A 16,943-nucleotide genomic window follows, 5' to 3' on the forward strand; every position below is an offset into this window, starting at 1 on the left:
TATATGATGAATCGGTGAAGAGGTTTACAGACTCCCAAGACGGGGAAATGAAGCCGTGGCTAAGTCAAATGCTATGTGGGATAGAGAAAGGCATTCTTGTAGTATTTGATTACTGTAATGGGATTCTGTCAGGATTAATGAAATTGTATTTGTATGTATCGTATTTTGAAATTTTTACGTGATTATATGTAAATAATTTTGTTTATTTAACTATATATTTTATTTTTGTGAATAAATTTGCGTTAGTGTTAATCTGTAGCATTGTGTTTGTTTCAGGGAAAGACTACTTTGTTAAAATGAAAAGAAAAACAGTATCATCTACCAAACTAGATTTTAGGCTTTAATAACATCAGCTGCGATCATAACAATAGACATTGGGGGGAAAAAAGGAATAGAAGGGTGGCGATAGGGGTGAGTTGACATAAGTTGGAGGAAATTGTGTGGAGCATTTTAGCTGAATGGTCTCTTCCTGCAAACTCAGCAGACATAGTTGAGTCAGCATCCTTGCCTTTACCTGGCTGGTTACAGGGGATGGGTTACCTGTGTGTTGTAACCCAGGGAACAGTGCAATATTAGTGAAAAGGAGATAAGGTTTGGTCACTCGTAGAGAGAGAGGAAGAAGTCCATCATGAGACCTTGAATTGCACTTAAGCAGCACATGTTGATGAAATATAGAGAAGCCCCAGAGGTAGGTAGGTGTGAGATACAGTGAGTTCTCCCTCATTGAGGCCTTGCCTGTTAACAGTTGGGTTAAATTAAAACTGGCAAGGGCTACAGGAAAGATCTTGGCTGGATTACAATGTATACTGACAGTTGAAGGAAGGGACAGTAAACAAGGTACATTAAAAAGATGGTGTCACTTTGAGAGATGTGGGGTCACTATTTCTGACATGGATTCAGTTGTAATTTGGTTGGGAACAGTGGAGGAATTCAGAATAATTTGAATCATCAAGTATTTTAAAGTATGTTTCCAAAATGCTTAAAGTTTATTCCTTCAAAGAAGACAAGAATTAGGGACAGGGTTTAAAGTTTAGTGAGTTGAAAGAAAATAGGAAATTCAGGCAACTTTATTTTTTGTAAGAATTGGTGGGTTAATGGACTACTGTCTATCATTAGCAGGGATAGTGGGACAGAGGGCCATGGCATAGTTTAAAAAGAAATAGATGAATTCCAGTTGGGGAAAAAAGAACATAAGTCTGCTAGTTCAAGAATGACAGTGGCATGAGGAGAGATTTATAAGACTAGGCTAACTGGATGAAAGGTTACCCCACCCCCCAACCAATACATTACTTTGTAATCTTTGCTACAAGGGGCTGGAATGATAATATGCCAGTTTTCCTGCTCCCAGTTGCATGTCCGCAGTTTTCACATGAAATGGGGAGGCAAGGCTTTGGTCTGACTGATGTTCTCTGAAGTGGATTGGTGCCATTCACAAAGACTTGCATGTGATATATTGGGCACTGTAGGGTTGGTGAAGCTCGACCCCATCAAGAATCTGCCTCTTTAGCTGAAGAGGGAAGAAATTTTAAGATAATAATTTGAGGTGTACGAAATGATCAGAGGTTTAGATAGAGTGTACGGCCAGAGACTTTTTCCTAGGGTGGAGGTAGCTATTACGAGGTGACAAAGTTTTAAAGTGATTGGAGGTAGATATAGGGGAGATGTCAGAGGCAGGTTCTTTGCTCATTGAGTGGTCAGGGCATGGAATGCATTGCCAGAGAGGTTAGTGGAGTCAGCCTTATTTAGGGGCATTTAAGCGGCTATTAGAAAGGCATATGGATGATAGTATAAAGTAGGGGTGGAGGTTAGATAGACCTTAGCTTTAAGATAAAAGTTTGCCACAACGTTGTGGGCCGAAGGGCCTGTACATGCTGTACAGTTCTATGTTCTAATAACATTCCTGTGTAATAGGGAAGGAGCTGAGGATGATCTGTGAGGAAAGTACCTTTTGTTAAAGAGTATGATTCCATCCCTAACTAGTTGAGGACTGGGAAAGTTGAGTTAGTAAGGCACTTATTTAAGTCTGATTTTCTACTGTAATCTTCAGCCCTGGTCTGTAGCTGCTCTGCACCTGGTGTATTAGAAGATACAAAAGCAAAATATTTTGATTGGTGAAAATTTAAAAATTAAAACAAAATACTGAAACCGCCAGCAGGCCACGTCTTTCACACAACCTGCAACATTACCTTTGTTTCTCTCTCTCTGCCAGGCAGCATGCACAATGCTGAATGTTTCCAGGATGTTCTGCTTCTGTTACATTAGATGACATTGGAAGTGTGAGTCTCCCGCACAATGCGGCTTGTGAGCTGCTTCGATTTCTAACAAAAACGTGTTTTTGACACAGGTATTACTGCAGGATGAGACAAACCAGCTATTCTTCAGTGAAATTGGGAAGCAGATGATTACTGGACTGATGTCCACTGCAAGAAAGGTAAAACACCAGACCCAATTCCACAGATATTCGGTAATTTTGGACTTTGTGATGTTATAGAGGGTGGGATTTCTGAAACTAAGAGTAGCAATCCCCAGTCAGATTAAGAGAATAGATTTTGGGATTTTTAGGCAGTCCTGGCTGAGAGTTAAAGCAGCATGCAGCCTTTAAGTTTTATATACACCCTATCTTGCTGGAACTTATGTTGATTGTTGCTCTGTGCTGTCGATGTGATTGTGCTGGAGAGGGTCCAGAGAGGGATTAACGAGGATGCAGCCAAGACGGGAAATTTGCAGCCATCAGCAAAGATCGGATTTGCTTTGATTGTTCTCCTTGGACAAGAAGATCATGAGGCCAGATTTGATTGAGTTGTACAAGATTGAGAGGGGCCTGGATAGACTGGAAGGAAAGGGACTGTTGATCCTAACAGAGTTGGTGAATGGGAGGCACAGATTAGAGAGGAGATGAAAAACATTTTTACCTAGGGGCTGGTTGGGGCCACTTCTTAAAAGGGCAGTAGGGCAGGAAACCCTTTACTTTCTAAAGTCTTGTAAAAAAGGTCAAGATGTCACAGTCCTACCAGACCATTAGGCTTATCTCTTAGACAGAGACAACCAGTGGTGGTTTAACATTAATTTGAATAGAAATGGATGAGGAAAGTGAGATTAGGCTGGGTGGCTTATTTTTTTGGCCAGCAAAATGATGAACCAAGTGGCCTCTTTCTGATTCTGTGCGGAATCAAATAGTGTAACACCTTACCTGATGTTTCATTCAAGTGTTTTTCAATTCTTCTTTCAAATAAATTAGAGTTCAGTGTGTGTGGGCACAGTTGAACTACTCAGTATCTTTGTCTGGCTATGATGGGTGTTGTCACACCCTGGATTACAGTGTACATTGAAACAAAACTGGAAATTGCTAGATAATCTCAGCAGGTCCAGCAGCATCTGTGGAGAGAAGTAAGAGTTAACTTTTCAGTTCCAGTGGAACAGCTCAACCATCCAGTCTATCCAGGCCTGTTATCTCATCCTCTACATTTCAATCAAATCTGCCCATAGCTGCTGTTGTCCAAGGAGAACAGTCCCAGGGAATCCTACTTCAGGCTCTGAGGAAGGGTCACTGGATCCAAAACGTTAACTCTGATTTCTCTCCACAGATGCTGCAGGACCTGCTGTGATCTTCCAACAATTTCTGGTTTTGTTTCTGATTTCCAGGATCCACAGTTTTTAGGGCTTTTTAATTAAGCAGTATATTGTTGTTGGATAACAGACACAGCTCCTGAATTCCACGTGCTCAGACCTGCAATCTCAATCCCTTTTCCTCACAGGTTGAATCTTCACTGTTGTAAAGTGGGAAGTGTAGTATATAACAGTCTGATGACGATCCTCACAACCTGAGGAGGTGCTGACTACTCCGCTTCCCAGCTGTGATGGGATAGGCGATTCTGGTGACTGAGTTAGAGTCACTGTTTTAGGAAGGCGGTTCACGTGGGCAGGAACAGTGGCTAAATCTGATATTCCCATCATTGTGATGTGATAAAAAGTAAAACCTCCCCTTCCTTTCCTTGACCCTCTTTACCTGTTGCAGAATGTGAATCGATTCCATGAGACCTACCAAGAAATGCTGCAGTATGCAGCGAGGGAAGAGACCTGGCCAACAACGAAGAGAGAGCTGGAGGGACGAGGGGTAGGTCCAGAAATCCTTTTAGTAGTGATCTCTGATTAGGACCAGAAGGAGAACTTGCATTCAGTGCTTTGCTGATGTGCTTATTTTAAATGACTGGAGCTGTATGTTTTATAGAATCTTATTGTTCATCAACAGAGGTGTACTCCAATGAGAGGCAGCATGCAGGGGATGAACTTTGCAGTGGAATGTTTGCATTTCTTGCTGTAGAACGAGTGCAATATTTATTTCATAAGTGCAAGGTGTAATCAGATCTGATTAACCTGAATTCCTCGCATCCCTAAATTGTGTCTGTATTGACCCTGTGAAGGTGTATGTGTCAATCTGTGTGACCCTAATTTCTCACTGATCATCTTCTTTTGTGAATTTTGAGGCCCCATTATCGGGTCTAGTACAAGGGGCCATGGTCACGGGATATGTGGGGGATAAAACACCATTTGAATTGACATGTAAAAAAATTTCTTCACTTAGGGCAGCGAACCTGTGAAATTCTCTACCACAGATTGCTGTGGCGATCAAATCACTGACTATATTTGGGAAAGAAAGAAATTACTGGAAGCTAAAGGGAGAGTGCAGATGAACGAGAGAGAGAGGATCAATCATGTTCATGTTGCACGGCAGAATGGGTTTGATGGGCTGAATAGCCATACTTCTTATCTTATTTTCTATGTTCCTAAGCTTCCCATCTCTACTCAAAGATGAAAATGTTACCACTTCATAGGGAGACCAGAACGAGGGACCATCAATTTAATTGTGTTTGCTACTAATTCCAGTGGGGAATTTAGGAGAAATGTCTTTTAGGGGTGGTTGAGGCAAATACTGTTAACACATTTATAGGGAAGCTAGATAAAACACGAAGGAGAAAGGGGTAGGATGGTATTGGGATAGGGTGAAATGAAGGTATGTGGAGCATAGACAGGTTGGGCTGAATGGCCCTTTTCTCGCTCTCAATGAATCATTAGTAACTAATTATCTGGCCGAGTCTTGCTGCTGGTTTTGTACCTTGCTTTCTCACACTTTGTTTCCGATAACAGAATTGTTTGTAAAGCAGTTTGTGACATCATGGGGCTATGTGAGGTGGTTTAAGTGCCATTTCTTTCACTCATGGGAGAAAACTTGTATCTACAGGTTGTGTGCATGAGCTTTTTTGATATTGTATTGGATTTCATTCTGATGGATGCCTTTGAAGACTTGGAAAACCCTCCTTCATCTGTGGTTGCTGTTTTACGGAACCGTTGGCTCTCAGATAGTTTTAAGGAGACGGTAAGTGACATTGATCTGTACTGCATTTGTTGACTTGCTCACCGAGCTGGGAAGTTTGTTTGCAGGCGTTTTGTCACCGTACTTGCTAATGTCATCATTGTGCCTCCAGTGAAGTGTCAGTGTTCTGTCCTACTTGTTATTCATGTGTCTCGGTTTGCTGGAGTGGGTGGCATCACTTCCAGATTTGTTTCTTAGCGGCTGGTATTTGGGGTGCAGCTGTACGTGTTTCTAAGTGGAGCTCCAGTTTGAGTCCCAGGCCACCAGGAATTCTCGTGTGTGTTTTTGCTTGGCTTATCCTTGGATGGCTACATTGTCCCAGTCGAACTGGTGTCCCTCTCTGTCCATGTGTATTGAAATGAGTGATAGCTGGTCATGTCCGTTGGTAGCTAGTTGGAGTTCGTTAATCCTAATGGCTAGCTTCCTTCTGGTTTGCCCTATGTAATGTTTTTGGCAGTCTTTGTATGGTGTCTTGTAAATAAAAACTGAAAGAACTGCAGATGCTGCAAATCAGGATCAAAAACAAAGTTGCTGGAAAAGACCAGCTCTAGCAGCATCTGTGAAGAAAAAAACAGAGTTAACGTTTCGGGTCTAGTGACCCTTCCTCAGAATTGAGTTCTGAGGAAGAGTCACCGGACCCGAAATGTTAACTCTGTTTTTCCCTTCACAGATGCTGCCAGACCTGCTGAGCTTTTCCAGCAATTTTGTTTTTGATTGTGTAAATAACGTTGGCTCTGTTAGTTGTGGTTGTCGGATTCTTTTATTCTTATCAGTAGCAGTCGTATTGTGGCTGTTGGATTGTGGGCTACTGTGTGAGTCCTTTGGGGGTGGATGGGTGCGGAGTAATCTGGTCACTTCAGATATGCCCTTCATGGATGGAAGGGTGTCCAGAGTCTGTATACATGTTGCCTGTTGTGTAGGTGTCAGCGGACTACGCTTCTCAAAAACATTGAATTACTGCAATGCAGTTGATTCCCCAGCTACACGTGTTGCAAACAAATGAACTAATCTAACTCCGTTGGTCATCCTGACCGTGAGACCGCTGCAGAGAATGAGTCCCGAGGCTGTGTCAGAGTTGGAGGATACTGCAGGTGCTCTGGACTAACATTGAGTTTAACTACTCATCTCATCTCATGTTTCCAGTCTCTTACTCTCACTTTCCTTCCATCATATGTGTCTGTCTATTTTTTCTCTGCTGTGACCAGGCCTAGTTTTCCTAGTGAAATGAAGGTAAGGATGGGGAGTGATACTGATTCAGGGTGCCCAGAGACCATTCGGCCTCCATTTCAAAGCAAGGCATTCTCTCCTTATTTTTGATTCCATCTTTGTAAATTGTTATATTTACATTTATGATGAGGCTGCCCAAGTTAATTTGTCACACTGTAATTACACCTTCTTCCACTTGTTTCGACCCCTCTGGCTATCCAGCCCAGGGACGTTGCAGTGTCTCCAGTGGCCAGAGACTCTGCTTTACATTGAGACATATTTACATGGAGAGGAGCAGTATGTACTTTAGCCATGTGAATGTATGCTGACCAAAGTTAACAAAGTATGTGCCAGATTTTCTTTAAGCCATTTAGGTCAAAAGAGCTTTGTTTACTTTTTTGTGTAACATAAGACTTAGTACAGGTAATCCTTGAATTATGTGGTTGTTATGTTATTGAAAATCACTGTCGAGCAAAACTGTAGTGTTGGAAAGACCTATTCCCATGGAAACCCATGTAAATGTTAAGGTTATGTTCCCAGATGTCAGCAGACTTTTTTTAACAGGTTGGATCTCCCTGCTGCTGCCATCATACCACAATTTAGTGAAATAATGCTGCCTCCATTCCTGCTGCTACAGAATGAAATTGATCAATGCCCTCCTGTTATTGGGCATTTTGAAATAAGGATCATGTCAATTACGTTTGAGATTGTTCGTAGTTTCAGAACTGGTGATAAATGTGGAGAAAATCAAGGTGGGAATAGTCCCAGGCACAGCTGGGTGGGTTGCAACAGCAAGTACAGAGACTTCAAAGTCATAAAATGTTCTGAGGTGTGGATAAATCATCCATGAAAGACCACCTTTAGCATTGCTTACATATGTCAGCTTGTTGATTGGTAATAATCGCATTATTGAGAGTCAAGTCTGCGTTATAGAAATAATGGGTAGTAAAGTAAAATTTGATATGCTGCAAACACAGTTTAAAACTCCTGGTAATCAAGAACTATTGCTGCTCTATCTCTGAGTACGGTTTATTCCGCATGTTGTGTGAAACATACGGGTTTGGCCAGCAGTTAGCGGAGCAGATACCCTGGCAGCCATTGCGCATCTTCAGCTATGCAAATGGGGATACATTTATATTTTGTTCTGACTTTTATATTGGCATGGGGGAGATGTGGTGTATGGGGAAACGGTGATGGCATGTGGACTAGTGTTTCAGAGACCCAGGCTAATACTCTAGGAGTAATAGGGGAAGTCCCATGGCATGCAAATTAATTACTTAATAAAATCTGGAATTGAAGGCTGGTCTCAATAATGCGCCGTGTAAGCACCATTGATTGCAGGGGAAAAAGAGCACCACCTGAAGGAAATCTGCCACCTTTACCTGGTTGGTCCTACATGGGACTTCAGAGCAGCAGCAATGTGGTTGACTGTTAACACAGTTCTCTGAAATAGCCCTAACGTTTCCTTTAGTTCAAGGCAATTAGGGATGGGCAGCAACACCTCCATCCCTTAAAAATAATTTTTAAAAAACTGTGTTTTGACTCTTCTGATTTCTTGAATCCCACAGGCCCTTGCCACAGCTTGTTGGTCAGTGTTAAAAGCGAAAAGGCGACTGTTGCAGGTCAGTAAACAGAGGGACCTGGCGTGGGGGGCGGGGGTGAATGAGCCAATGATTATGAAAGCCCTTCCCTCCCCCCCCCCCCCAAAAAAAAACAATGTGTGGGGCACACTGTGAGCTTGTTTGAAATGGGAATAAACTTTGGCCCAAAATTTGAAAGGAATTTTCTGAAGATGAGTTTAAGTGGTGATTACAATGTGTTACCTCATGGCTGCAGGTCCCTGATGGCTTCATTTCCCATTTTTACTCCATTTCGGAGCACGTGAGTCCTGTCCTTGCCTGGGGCTTTCTTGGACCAAAACAACATCTCTGTGAAGTTTGCACTATATTTAAGGTGAGATGCTTCTTTTAAAATCTCCTTTTGAAAATTCCTTCAGAAATTCAGAAGGGCCCAGACCCAAAACGTCAGCTTTCCTGCTCCTCTGGTGCTGCATTGGAGAAAAGAGCAAAGGGTGTTTACCCCAGGATCTTCACAACATCAATAATTTTATTTGTTTGCTTGTAATGTAAGATCAAAACTATTCCTGGAGCAAGGTTGTCACTGGCAAGTATGGTATTTATTATTCACCCTTGGTTGTTCCCTGAGAAACTTGGTTGACTTCTTAAATCACTGCAGTCAATGTGTTGATTTACTGTTCAATGGAACAGCAATATAGGTTTAAGTCAAAATTACGCTGGCCGGCGCTAAGAGACTGTACTACTGCACATCTTTGCAATGCACAGGGTGATGGCATCTTGTATGGGGTGGGTAGTGTGATTCCATAATTTTGGAAGTTCCTTGCAGTTGGAGGGAGAATGGAGAGGGTGGCAGGGGTATTCGAGTCAAACAATGTTTTCCATGTCCTGATCGCTTTGATGTTGCTGCTGAAGGGGGAAAAAGTACGAGCTGCCAATGTTTCTGCTTGCTCCGTAATTAATAACCTCTTTGATTTTCGCAGTGGGCTCCCATGCAATCAGTTCCCCTTGCTGCTCCTCTACACCATTTTCCAGCCCTTTTCACGTCTGAAGACTTACGCGGTGATTGTAATAAGGTCAGCCAGGTGGACCTCCTAGAATATGAGTTCCCTGTTTTGAGGACAGGGAGCTCTGGCTGACAGATATAAATAGGAGTGTCAGAGGTTCTGTTCACTGAGAGCTGGACAGTTGTCAAGGAATCGCCACATCTAAATGAAGGGCTACTTGGTGACAGGATACAGGCCTCTGTGCAGTTATTTCACATACTTGACTCAAAACGTTAACAGAGATAATGGGAACTGCTGATGCTGGAGAATCTGAGATAACAAGGTGCAGAGCTGGATGAACACAGCAGGCCAAGCAGCATCAGAGGAGCAGGAAAGCTGACGTTTCGGGTCTGGGCCCTTCTGAATTTCAGAAGAAGGGCACAGGCCCGAAACGTCAGCTTTCCTGGTCGGCCTGCTGTGTTCGTCCAGCTCTACACCTTGTTATATCAAAATGTTAACACTTCCTTTCTCTGTCTGCTGAGTTTCTCTTTGCTGGAGATTTAATGAAGTTAGAATTGTTTTGCTAAATATTGCCACCTAGTGGAACCTGGTGTTATGACAGTAATTGTGCAATGCAGCAATTGAATTATTTTTAAAAGTACAATGGAGAAATAGATAGAGAAATTCTGTAATTCAGAGGAAATGTGGGTAAATAGGGATTTTTCCTGTATGCTGTACAACATGTTTGTTTGAACATTGTTTTTTATGCGCACATGTTGCTTTGTCTTATAGCAACAAATACTTCAGTATTTGAAGGACATGTTCGATTTGGACAAAGTGCGATACACCACAGTGAATTCACTGGCAGACGACATTGTGCAATTGTCACGCAGACGCAGTGAGATTCTCCTTGGCTACCTGGGCGTTGATTCAATAACAGAAATGAATGGGACGTTACCCACTGACAATGGACCTTTGGAAGAGGCCAGTCTTGTATGAAACTTGGACACAAAGGTTTTTTTAAATAAAACAAAAGTGATTAATTTTTGGAAGAAACCAATCATAATAACTTGGCACTATGAATCAGTGACTTGTGTCTGATTGCTGGATGATTTCCCATCCTCCCCACTCCCATCTCTGTTTTGAGGAGACTGTTAAGAGTCTTGATCCAAATACTCCCCACATGTTGCAGTTGGCTCTTCCTTTTGAATATCAGCGTTTTGATGTGGCACTGTTTGGGGACAGAAAGAATGACACGTTATTCTTTGAGAATCTAATGCATTGCAGAGATGTTAGCTGATGGAGGGCTGCGTCTTTGAGAGCAAAACCTGAGGATTGCAGGATTAAAAGTACACTACCCTCCACTTTGTGTTTATTTTGGGGGATGTTTGGCATAGAATCAGCCTTGCTGTTTCAACTTGATGCAACAGTGCCGCTCTGTGGTACAGTTCATTTACTGCACTGCCTGGTCTGTTACTGAGCTGTATAAAGTCAGGAAATGAGTTGAGAGTGACAGATGTCCAGGATTGTATACTGAAACACTACAGATGGTGTTACCACCTCCTGCCTCAAGAGGGAAAAGCCTATCCACTGCTTGTGCCTGCTCATTTCTCATCACCCAGTGCAGCACTGTCAAATTTGTAGAATGATGGAGTACACGAGGAACCCATTTCTTGACAACTCTTGCACAAAAGACTAAATGCTTGCAATTTTGAAGCACTTTTTTTTTAAAAGTACCCAAGATGAACACAGCCTAAAAAAGCAGGCAACTAATTTTGTTTACCTTTCTCTTTGGGGGAAGAAAAAACTGATTTTAAAGTCACTCTTGTCAGTGAATGTACTATTACCCGTGCTGCCATCCACCACCTTCACTGAGAACGTTACAGGACAGGTGGGGGGACGATAACTGAATCATGGAAAATGAGAGTTTCTCCCTGTACTCTCTGGAAAATGAGAGTGATAGTCGTCAGAGTATTAAGAAAAAGCTGCAAATAGAGTCCCCACTGTCCCAACCAGAATAGCAGCAATTGGTTAAATCCCCTGTCAGTAACACATGGAGACCGCACTGCTACAAATGCAGAGGCTTGTTGTGACTCTCAATTACTATTCCATAGTTACTCACCCTCACTGCGTTTTGCTGGAGAAATAACCCTGTTTCTCCGTTTTTTCCATTCTACCATTCACGAGAAGGGGTGACTTGCTCACATCTGCCCTCTGTTCCCCTAAGTCTATGTGGGTACGCTGCAAGCTGGAATATACTAGAATATCATAAGCAGATCACGTGCAACCAATTTTACCTCTAGCATGCACACGGTCTTAAAATGCAATAAATAGGCAGCACAAACAAGGAAAAGTAAGAATGAGCATTGCTTCCTTCTCGAAGATCCTCTGACATGTGGGATCTTCCACATGTCCCTGAACTGACACACTACCTGAGAATTTGGCAGGCGAGAAAAACTCTTGGAGAATCTTGTAATGAAATTGTTCCTCATTAGATCTTGAATTCCTTTTGGAATTGTTAATGTATAATAGTTTTAATTTTGTGAGGGATAGACTCAGTTGAGCAAATCTTCTGAAACATTTCAATGTGGGTTCAGAGTCTAAATCAGACTTTTAAGTGAATTTGTACTGCTTTTTAGAAAGAAATGACATTCTCAGGATTTCCCACTCTTTTGTGTCATCTCCAGGAATGCCTCATGCTGTGATGGGAGTAGGTTTTGATTAATTGTATCTCTCAGTCTTGTCCCTAATCTCCCGGTGCAAGTCCAGGAGTACATTGTATCCTAAAGTGACATGGTCCGTGGTGTTGAATATTTAATTGTCCAAATAATACTGGCCGACTGTGAGTGGCAGGGGATGAGAGGAGGGTTCTCTTAGTGTACATCAGAACTGTTTAAAAGCACAACTTGCTTAAAGCTCAGGTCTATATAATTAGATTACTCCTAAACCCTCCAAATAAACAGGCCTGATGTATCTGTTATCCATGTTTTATGATCAATGATGATTTCAACCTGAAGTAGGTTTTTTTTTGTTTGAACTATTGTATCAGAGACTTGGAACAAATCTGTTTATGGTGAACAGAGTCAGCGACACAAAGCCTGTTTCGTCTTTTGGAGTGACGAGGATTGTGCTACACCAACACTTATAGAAGGTGAGACTACTCATAGTAAGATAGACAGGAGTGTGTGTGCTTCTGAAAGGAGGGGCTCAGTGCTGGGCTTTGTGATTTTTATTTTCTGCTTGAGCTTTGGAATTTCAAACCAAACTAGGTCCCTTGATGCAGTCGATTCCTGAGATAAATACTGATTATTGCTCTGGCAAATTCCGTTTAATTGTCAGATTTCTTGTTTCCAACAATGTGACATGGAAGTTCCTCAAATTAGCCACTATATCTTTTCCTATCGATTATCAAAGGATTTATAATAGCACTACTGAATGTATTAAGGTATTTTTAAAAAATAGCATTTTTAGGCCGTGATTTCTATTCTGTTGAAATTTGTGATTTTTCTTCTTGAATTGTCATTGATGCTTATGGAAAAATAGTGGAGTTCTGGACGTGCATTTGCAACGCACTGTTCAGGGAACAAAGTGGTTGCTGAATTTTGGAAAAATACTCTATGGACAGTAGTCATTATCAAGAGGAGATTCTCATTGGAAGTGTTAAACAGGTTAAAGAGATAACAAAATGCAGATGTAGATCTGCTTGAGGGACTGACTGTGTAGTAGTGAAGACATTGGCTGTATTCCGCTTCCACGTTTGGGACCCCAGTTCCGACCCAGGTGAAATTCCATTTTGGCTGGCTGGTAGGCATGAGGTTTCTGGGCCTAGTGAGTTTGGGGCAGCATGGATCCCTAATGCGTGAGGGTTCATCTCCCTACAAGGGAGACTGGAGTTGGACTACTGCAGTTGGGTGTTGAACTGCATCATTGAGAGTGAAGTGAGCCTTTTAGACTCTGCACCTTAATAGATGATATACTTGACAGAATGAGATCGAAGAGGGCTGCTTTGAATCCCAGTCTGTATGGGCTCACCAGTTATGAACCAGCTTGAAAATTGTACTGTGAGCAGCCAGGCTTTTTTATTTTGTGGTCATGTGTCAGTAAGTTGTTGTGTGCAATAAAAGTTTAATTGTCTGTTTTGTTTGTTTTTTTTAAGGGTTCTAGCCAATTTGGTTATGTAGAAATCAGATTTGCTGTCGCACTTTATTTGGCTTAAGAAAAGATTGGGCCGAACAAATTCCAAACTCCCCTACCTTTTAATCTTGGCCCAGACTAGAGTTGCTGACTTTGTAAAATTGTATCCCTTTTAAAGAAAGGATATACGTTGCCATAGCAGAATTCATGAGCTCAGAAGTCCCAAAATATTTCTCAGCCATTGTTGTATTTATTAGAGTGGTCACTGTTGTAATGTAGAAAATAGTGGAGTCGTTTCACACACAGCAAAATCCCACAACTGGGATAATCTCTCTTTTTCTGCATGTGAGTTGATTGAGGGCTAAATAGTGGCCCTCACACCGGCTGCAATTCAGAATAGTGCCAGGAGAACCATCCATCTAAATAGATGATAGGAGGCTCTGGCTTTAATCGTTCAAAAGTATCTGCAATGGTGCAGTACTTCCTCAGTGACGTATGAGTTGTGTCAGCCTAGAATTTGTCCCTGAAACTCTGGAGTGGGACAGTAATACATTCTAGTAGTTGCTGAAGGTCACAACACTTCCCATTGTTGCACTTCGAATGTGCATTTGGCAATGATTTGTAGGTAATATGGCCATTGCTTGTCATGCCTCCTTTGTTGCTTGTAGATCTTACTGCTCCCTACATCTGTGGGCTTATCTTTGTGACTTAACTAAATGCGAGTTCGCGTCATTCTTATCATTCAATGGTAATTGTATTTCTACCAACTTGGAGAAAGCAATGGCAATCCATTTGGAAGCAGCCCACTGTCAGCAGCAAAGCTGTCAGACTGCTTGTTTCTGCCCTGCTTTCTCTAAGGAACAACTACTTGTGGTTCGATATCACCAAGGTAATTGTGGATAAAGGTGGCCATTATTCAATCAAGTGGAGGAGCAAATCACTGCAGATGTTGGAATCTGTACTGAAAACAAAAAATGGAAATCACAGCAGGTCAGGCAGCATCCGTGGAGAGAGAGCAAGCTACAATTTTGAGTCTAGATGACTCTTCATCAGAGTATATCCTGCACAGGCAGTGTGATTTCTCAAATCATTCTAGTATTTTAGCTTCCAAATCTTTACTGGGATGAAATTTCCCAGTGTCAGCACTTCTTTGCAGGAAAAGCCTGCTGATAGTCCTGCAGTTAATAAACCAGGTTGAAAACTGTCCTATTCCTGACATTGAATTTAAAGTAATATATAGATGTAACCTTTTCGGTCATCTTTAATATTATGTATTTATAGGCTAGCTTCCTTTTCAGGCCAAAAAGCTGCAGTCACCTAATTCCTTTTCTCCTGACAATATTTAATTTTTATCTTGTTGCCCATGACCAGAACAGCATGCTGCACTTTAAACAGTGATTTGGGTGGAACTGAATGTTGCCTTTGCAATGTGACATGACCAGAGCTCTGTGTAATTCGATCACAAATCCTCTGCTTTGCATTCATAGTTGTTTTTGGTGACTTTAAATTTATTGTTCTCTTGGTTTTGATTGCTGCCCTGTTTTCATTTTGATGTCTTTTTAGCAATGACTCTAGATATTCAAGGCCTCATCCCACTTCGCTGTCAGGTTCAGTGCTGATGGTAAAGTGTGTCTTGCTTTTCGTGTAGACCGTATGTGGGCTAGTGCAACCGGTTAAAGCATTCCTTGAGTGGCCTTTGAGCAAAGTATTGCTTTAATCTTCAACCCTCAATTAAAAGTTCACTTTAACAAGTGAAATGCCACACACTGTGATAAAGCTGAAACACCAGCCAGTGGCACCTTCTGGTATTGGGCGCTGTTCTGTTTATCTCAAAGTTATTAAACCTGTAGGTTGGAACTCACTCCTCAGCGTACTGTTTGCAAAAATTTTATTGTTTACAAAGGTAACAAAAGGTAGTTTGGATTTTGTTCTGTTAATTCCAATATATTACATTCACTTGAGAGAATTGAAATGTGAATCAGGTTTAGAAAAGATGTGTTGACTTCGGTATTGATTGAGCCAGGTCACCCCAAGTGAGGTTATTAATCAGCCAGGAGTTTGTTTGCATCTTGTAGTTTTATTTTGTTGCAGCTAAAGAACCTCCATTGATCCACACAATGCGCCAGCAGACACCATTTTTCCAAACTGTGTTTAAAGGTTTAAAGAAGGAGAAATTTTATCTGTAGCTCTTTCTGAAAGCTCAGTGTACCAATTATATCTGGTTCAGGTTACCGTGTAAGTGAATTAGGCACTTTCTGAGCACTTGGATTGTGTTGTGTCACCCTTGTGTGTGGGAATGGAGTTCATTGGTTTTCAGAATAGGGGTATGTTTTGTAAACTATACCTCATAGAATACATTATGAAAATGCAACCTGCAAGCTAGGAGAACTGTAAATGCTGGTGGTGAGAGTAGAAGTGATGGGAGAGTGGAGGACAGGAACATAAAATGAAATAGAGGGCAAGAATAATTTCTTGCCACGTTTGTACACTTCCTTTCAGTGAGCATAGGAGTTGGTCTGGAGCAAGTCACTCGACCCCCCCCCCCCCCCCCCCCCCCCCCCCCCCCCCCCCCCCCCCGCCCAGTTTGTGGGGAGGTAAAGGTCGGAGTATGGTGTTTATATATGAAGGAGGAGGAGAAAGAAGTCTTAAGTGACAATCTGACAGTGTGGTTGCATTGGAATCAATTTCAGTTCTTTAACTTTTTCTAATTTTCTGCGAATATCCGGCTTCCCTTAAATCACAATTTTGATTCCTGTAAACAGTGATACCATTTGAGAGCATTGCGAGGTGCTGAAGGCATAAGTAAATACTTTGACTTGTGCATTGTCTTAAGAGGCTGCTGCAACAGCAACAACAGGGAAGCCTTAACTAAACCAGAGTCAAATGAACTCAGTGGACAAGTAACGATAGCAGAGCAAATGCGTAATAAAGTGTGGAGCTGGACGAACACAGCAGGCCAAGCAGCATCTCAGGAGCACAAAAGCTGACATTTCGGGCTTGGCCTGCTGTGTTCATCCAGCTGCACACTTTATTATCTTGGATTCTCCAGCATCTGCAGTTCTCATTATCTCAGAGCAAGTGCTGTCGTATAGACCAAAACTATCACCATAAATTTCCATATAACCAAGAGGTCTTTTGTTACCAGTCGCCAAGCCAAGACATGTCTAGGCTGACTCCATACTAGCTCCAACATCTAAAGAGTCTCCCCTCACTCTAGCGCACACAACCACTATAGGCTGATCCAGATACTTGTCGATGCTATCCCTTCCTGCCACCATTCTGCTGACCATGAATTTTACAGTTTCTAATCTTCATAAGGTTTCTGGTTAGTTTTGTTGATGACTTATGGCCAAATTGTTGTATTGTCTGGAATTGAATTAAGTTTGTCTTGTATTGAGACTTGGACTGGTTCCATTTTGAGCTGAGTTGTGGGTTCAGTCTTTTGAAGCTGCTATTAAAGTTTTTACAAAAAAATAGGTCTGTGGTAAGATGGGGGCTAAGAGCAGAAAAGAATGGGAAAAGTGTCTGAAGTGGTCATTCTTTAATTATATAAATGTGTGCCTCTTCCTCTTTTTGTGTGTGAATTATTGCTTTGATGTAAAACTTCTTACCATAAGAATTTTGTTTTTATTTTTAAAGTAATTGCTGTTGCCCTGTATCCATCAATACACT

The 16,943-nt window shown here is 41.7% G+C and overlaps 1 protein-coding gene across 7 annotated transcripts in view; it reads left to right on the plus strand.

The window, feature by feature from the left end:
- Positions 1-15,823, plus strand: part of miga2 (mitoguardin 2) — a 54,930-nt gene extending 39,107 nt beyond the window's left edge. For all 7 annotated transcript variants that reach the window (XM_048559257.2, XM_048559255.2, XM_048559258.2 and 4 more), the window contains 6 exons: positions 2,345-2,431; positions 4,016-4,114; positions 5,240-5,374; positions 8,146-8,199; positions 8,414-8,530; positions 9,930-15,823. In XM_048559257.2, the coding sequence (XP_048415214.1) occupies positions 2,345-2,431; positions 4,016-4,114; positions 5,240-5,374; positions 8,146-8,199; positions 8,414-8,530; positions 9,930-10,136 (699 nt within the window). In that variant the 3' untranslated portion in view covers positions 10,137-15,823. The remainder of the gene's footprint in view (positions 1-2,344; positions 2,432-4,015; positions 4,115-5,239; positions 5,375-8,145; positions 8,200-8,413; positions 8,531-9,929) is intronic.
- Positions 15,824-16,943: the final 1,120 nt, after the last annotated feature.

The sequence above is a fragment of the Stegostoma tigrinum genome, chromosome 29 (genome assembly GCF_030684315.1).
Source record: "Stegostoma tigrinum isolate sSteTig4 chromosome 29, sSteTig4.hap1, whole genome shotgun sequence".
NCBI classification, from domain to species: Eukaryota; Metazoa; Chordata; class Chondrichthyes; order Orectolobiformes; family Stegostomatidae; genus Stegostoma; species Stegostoma tigrinum.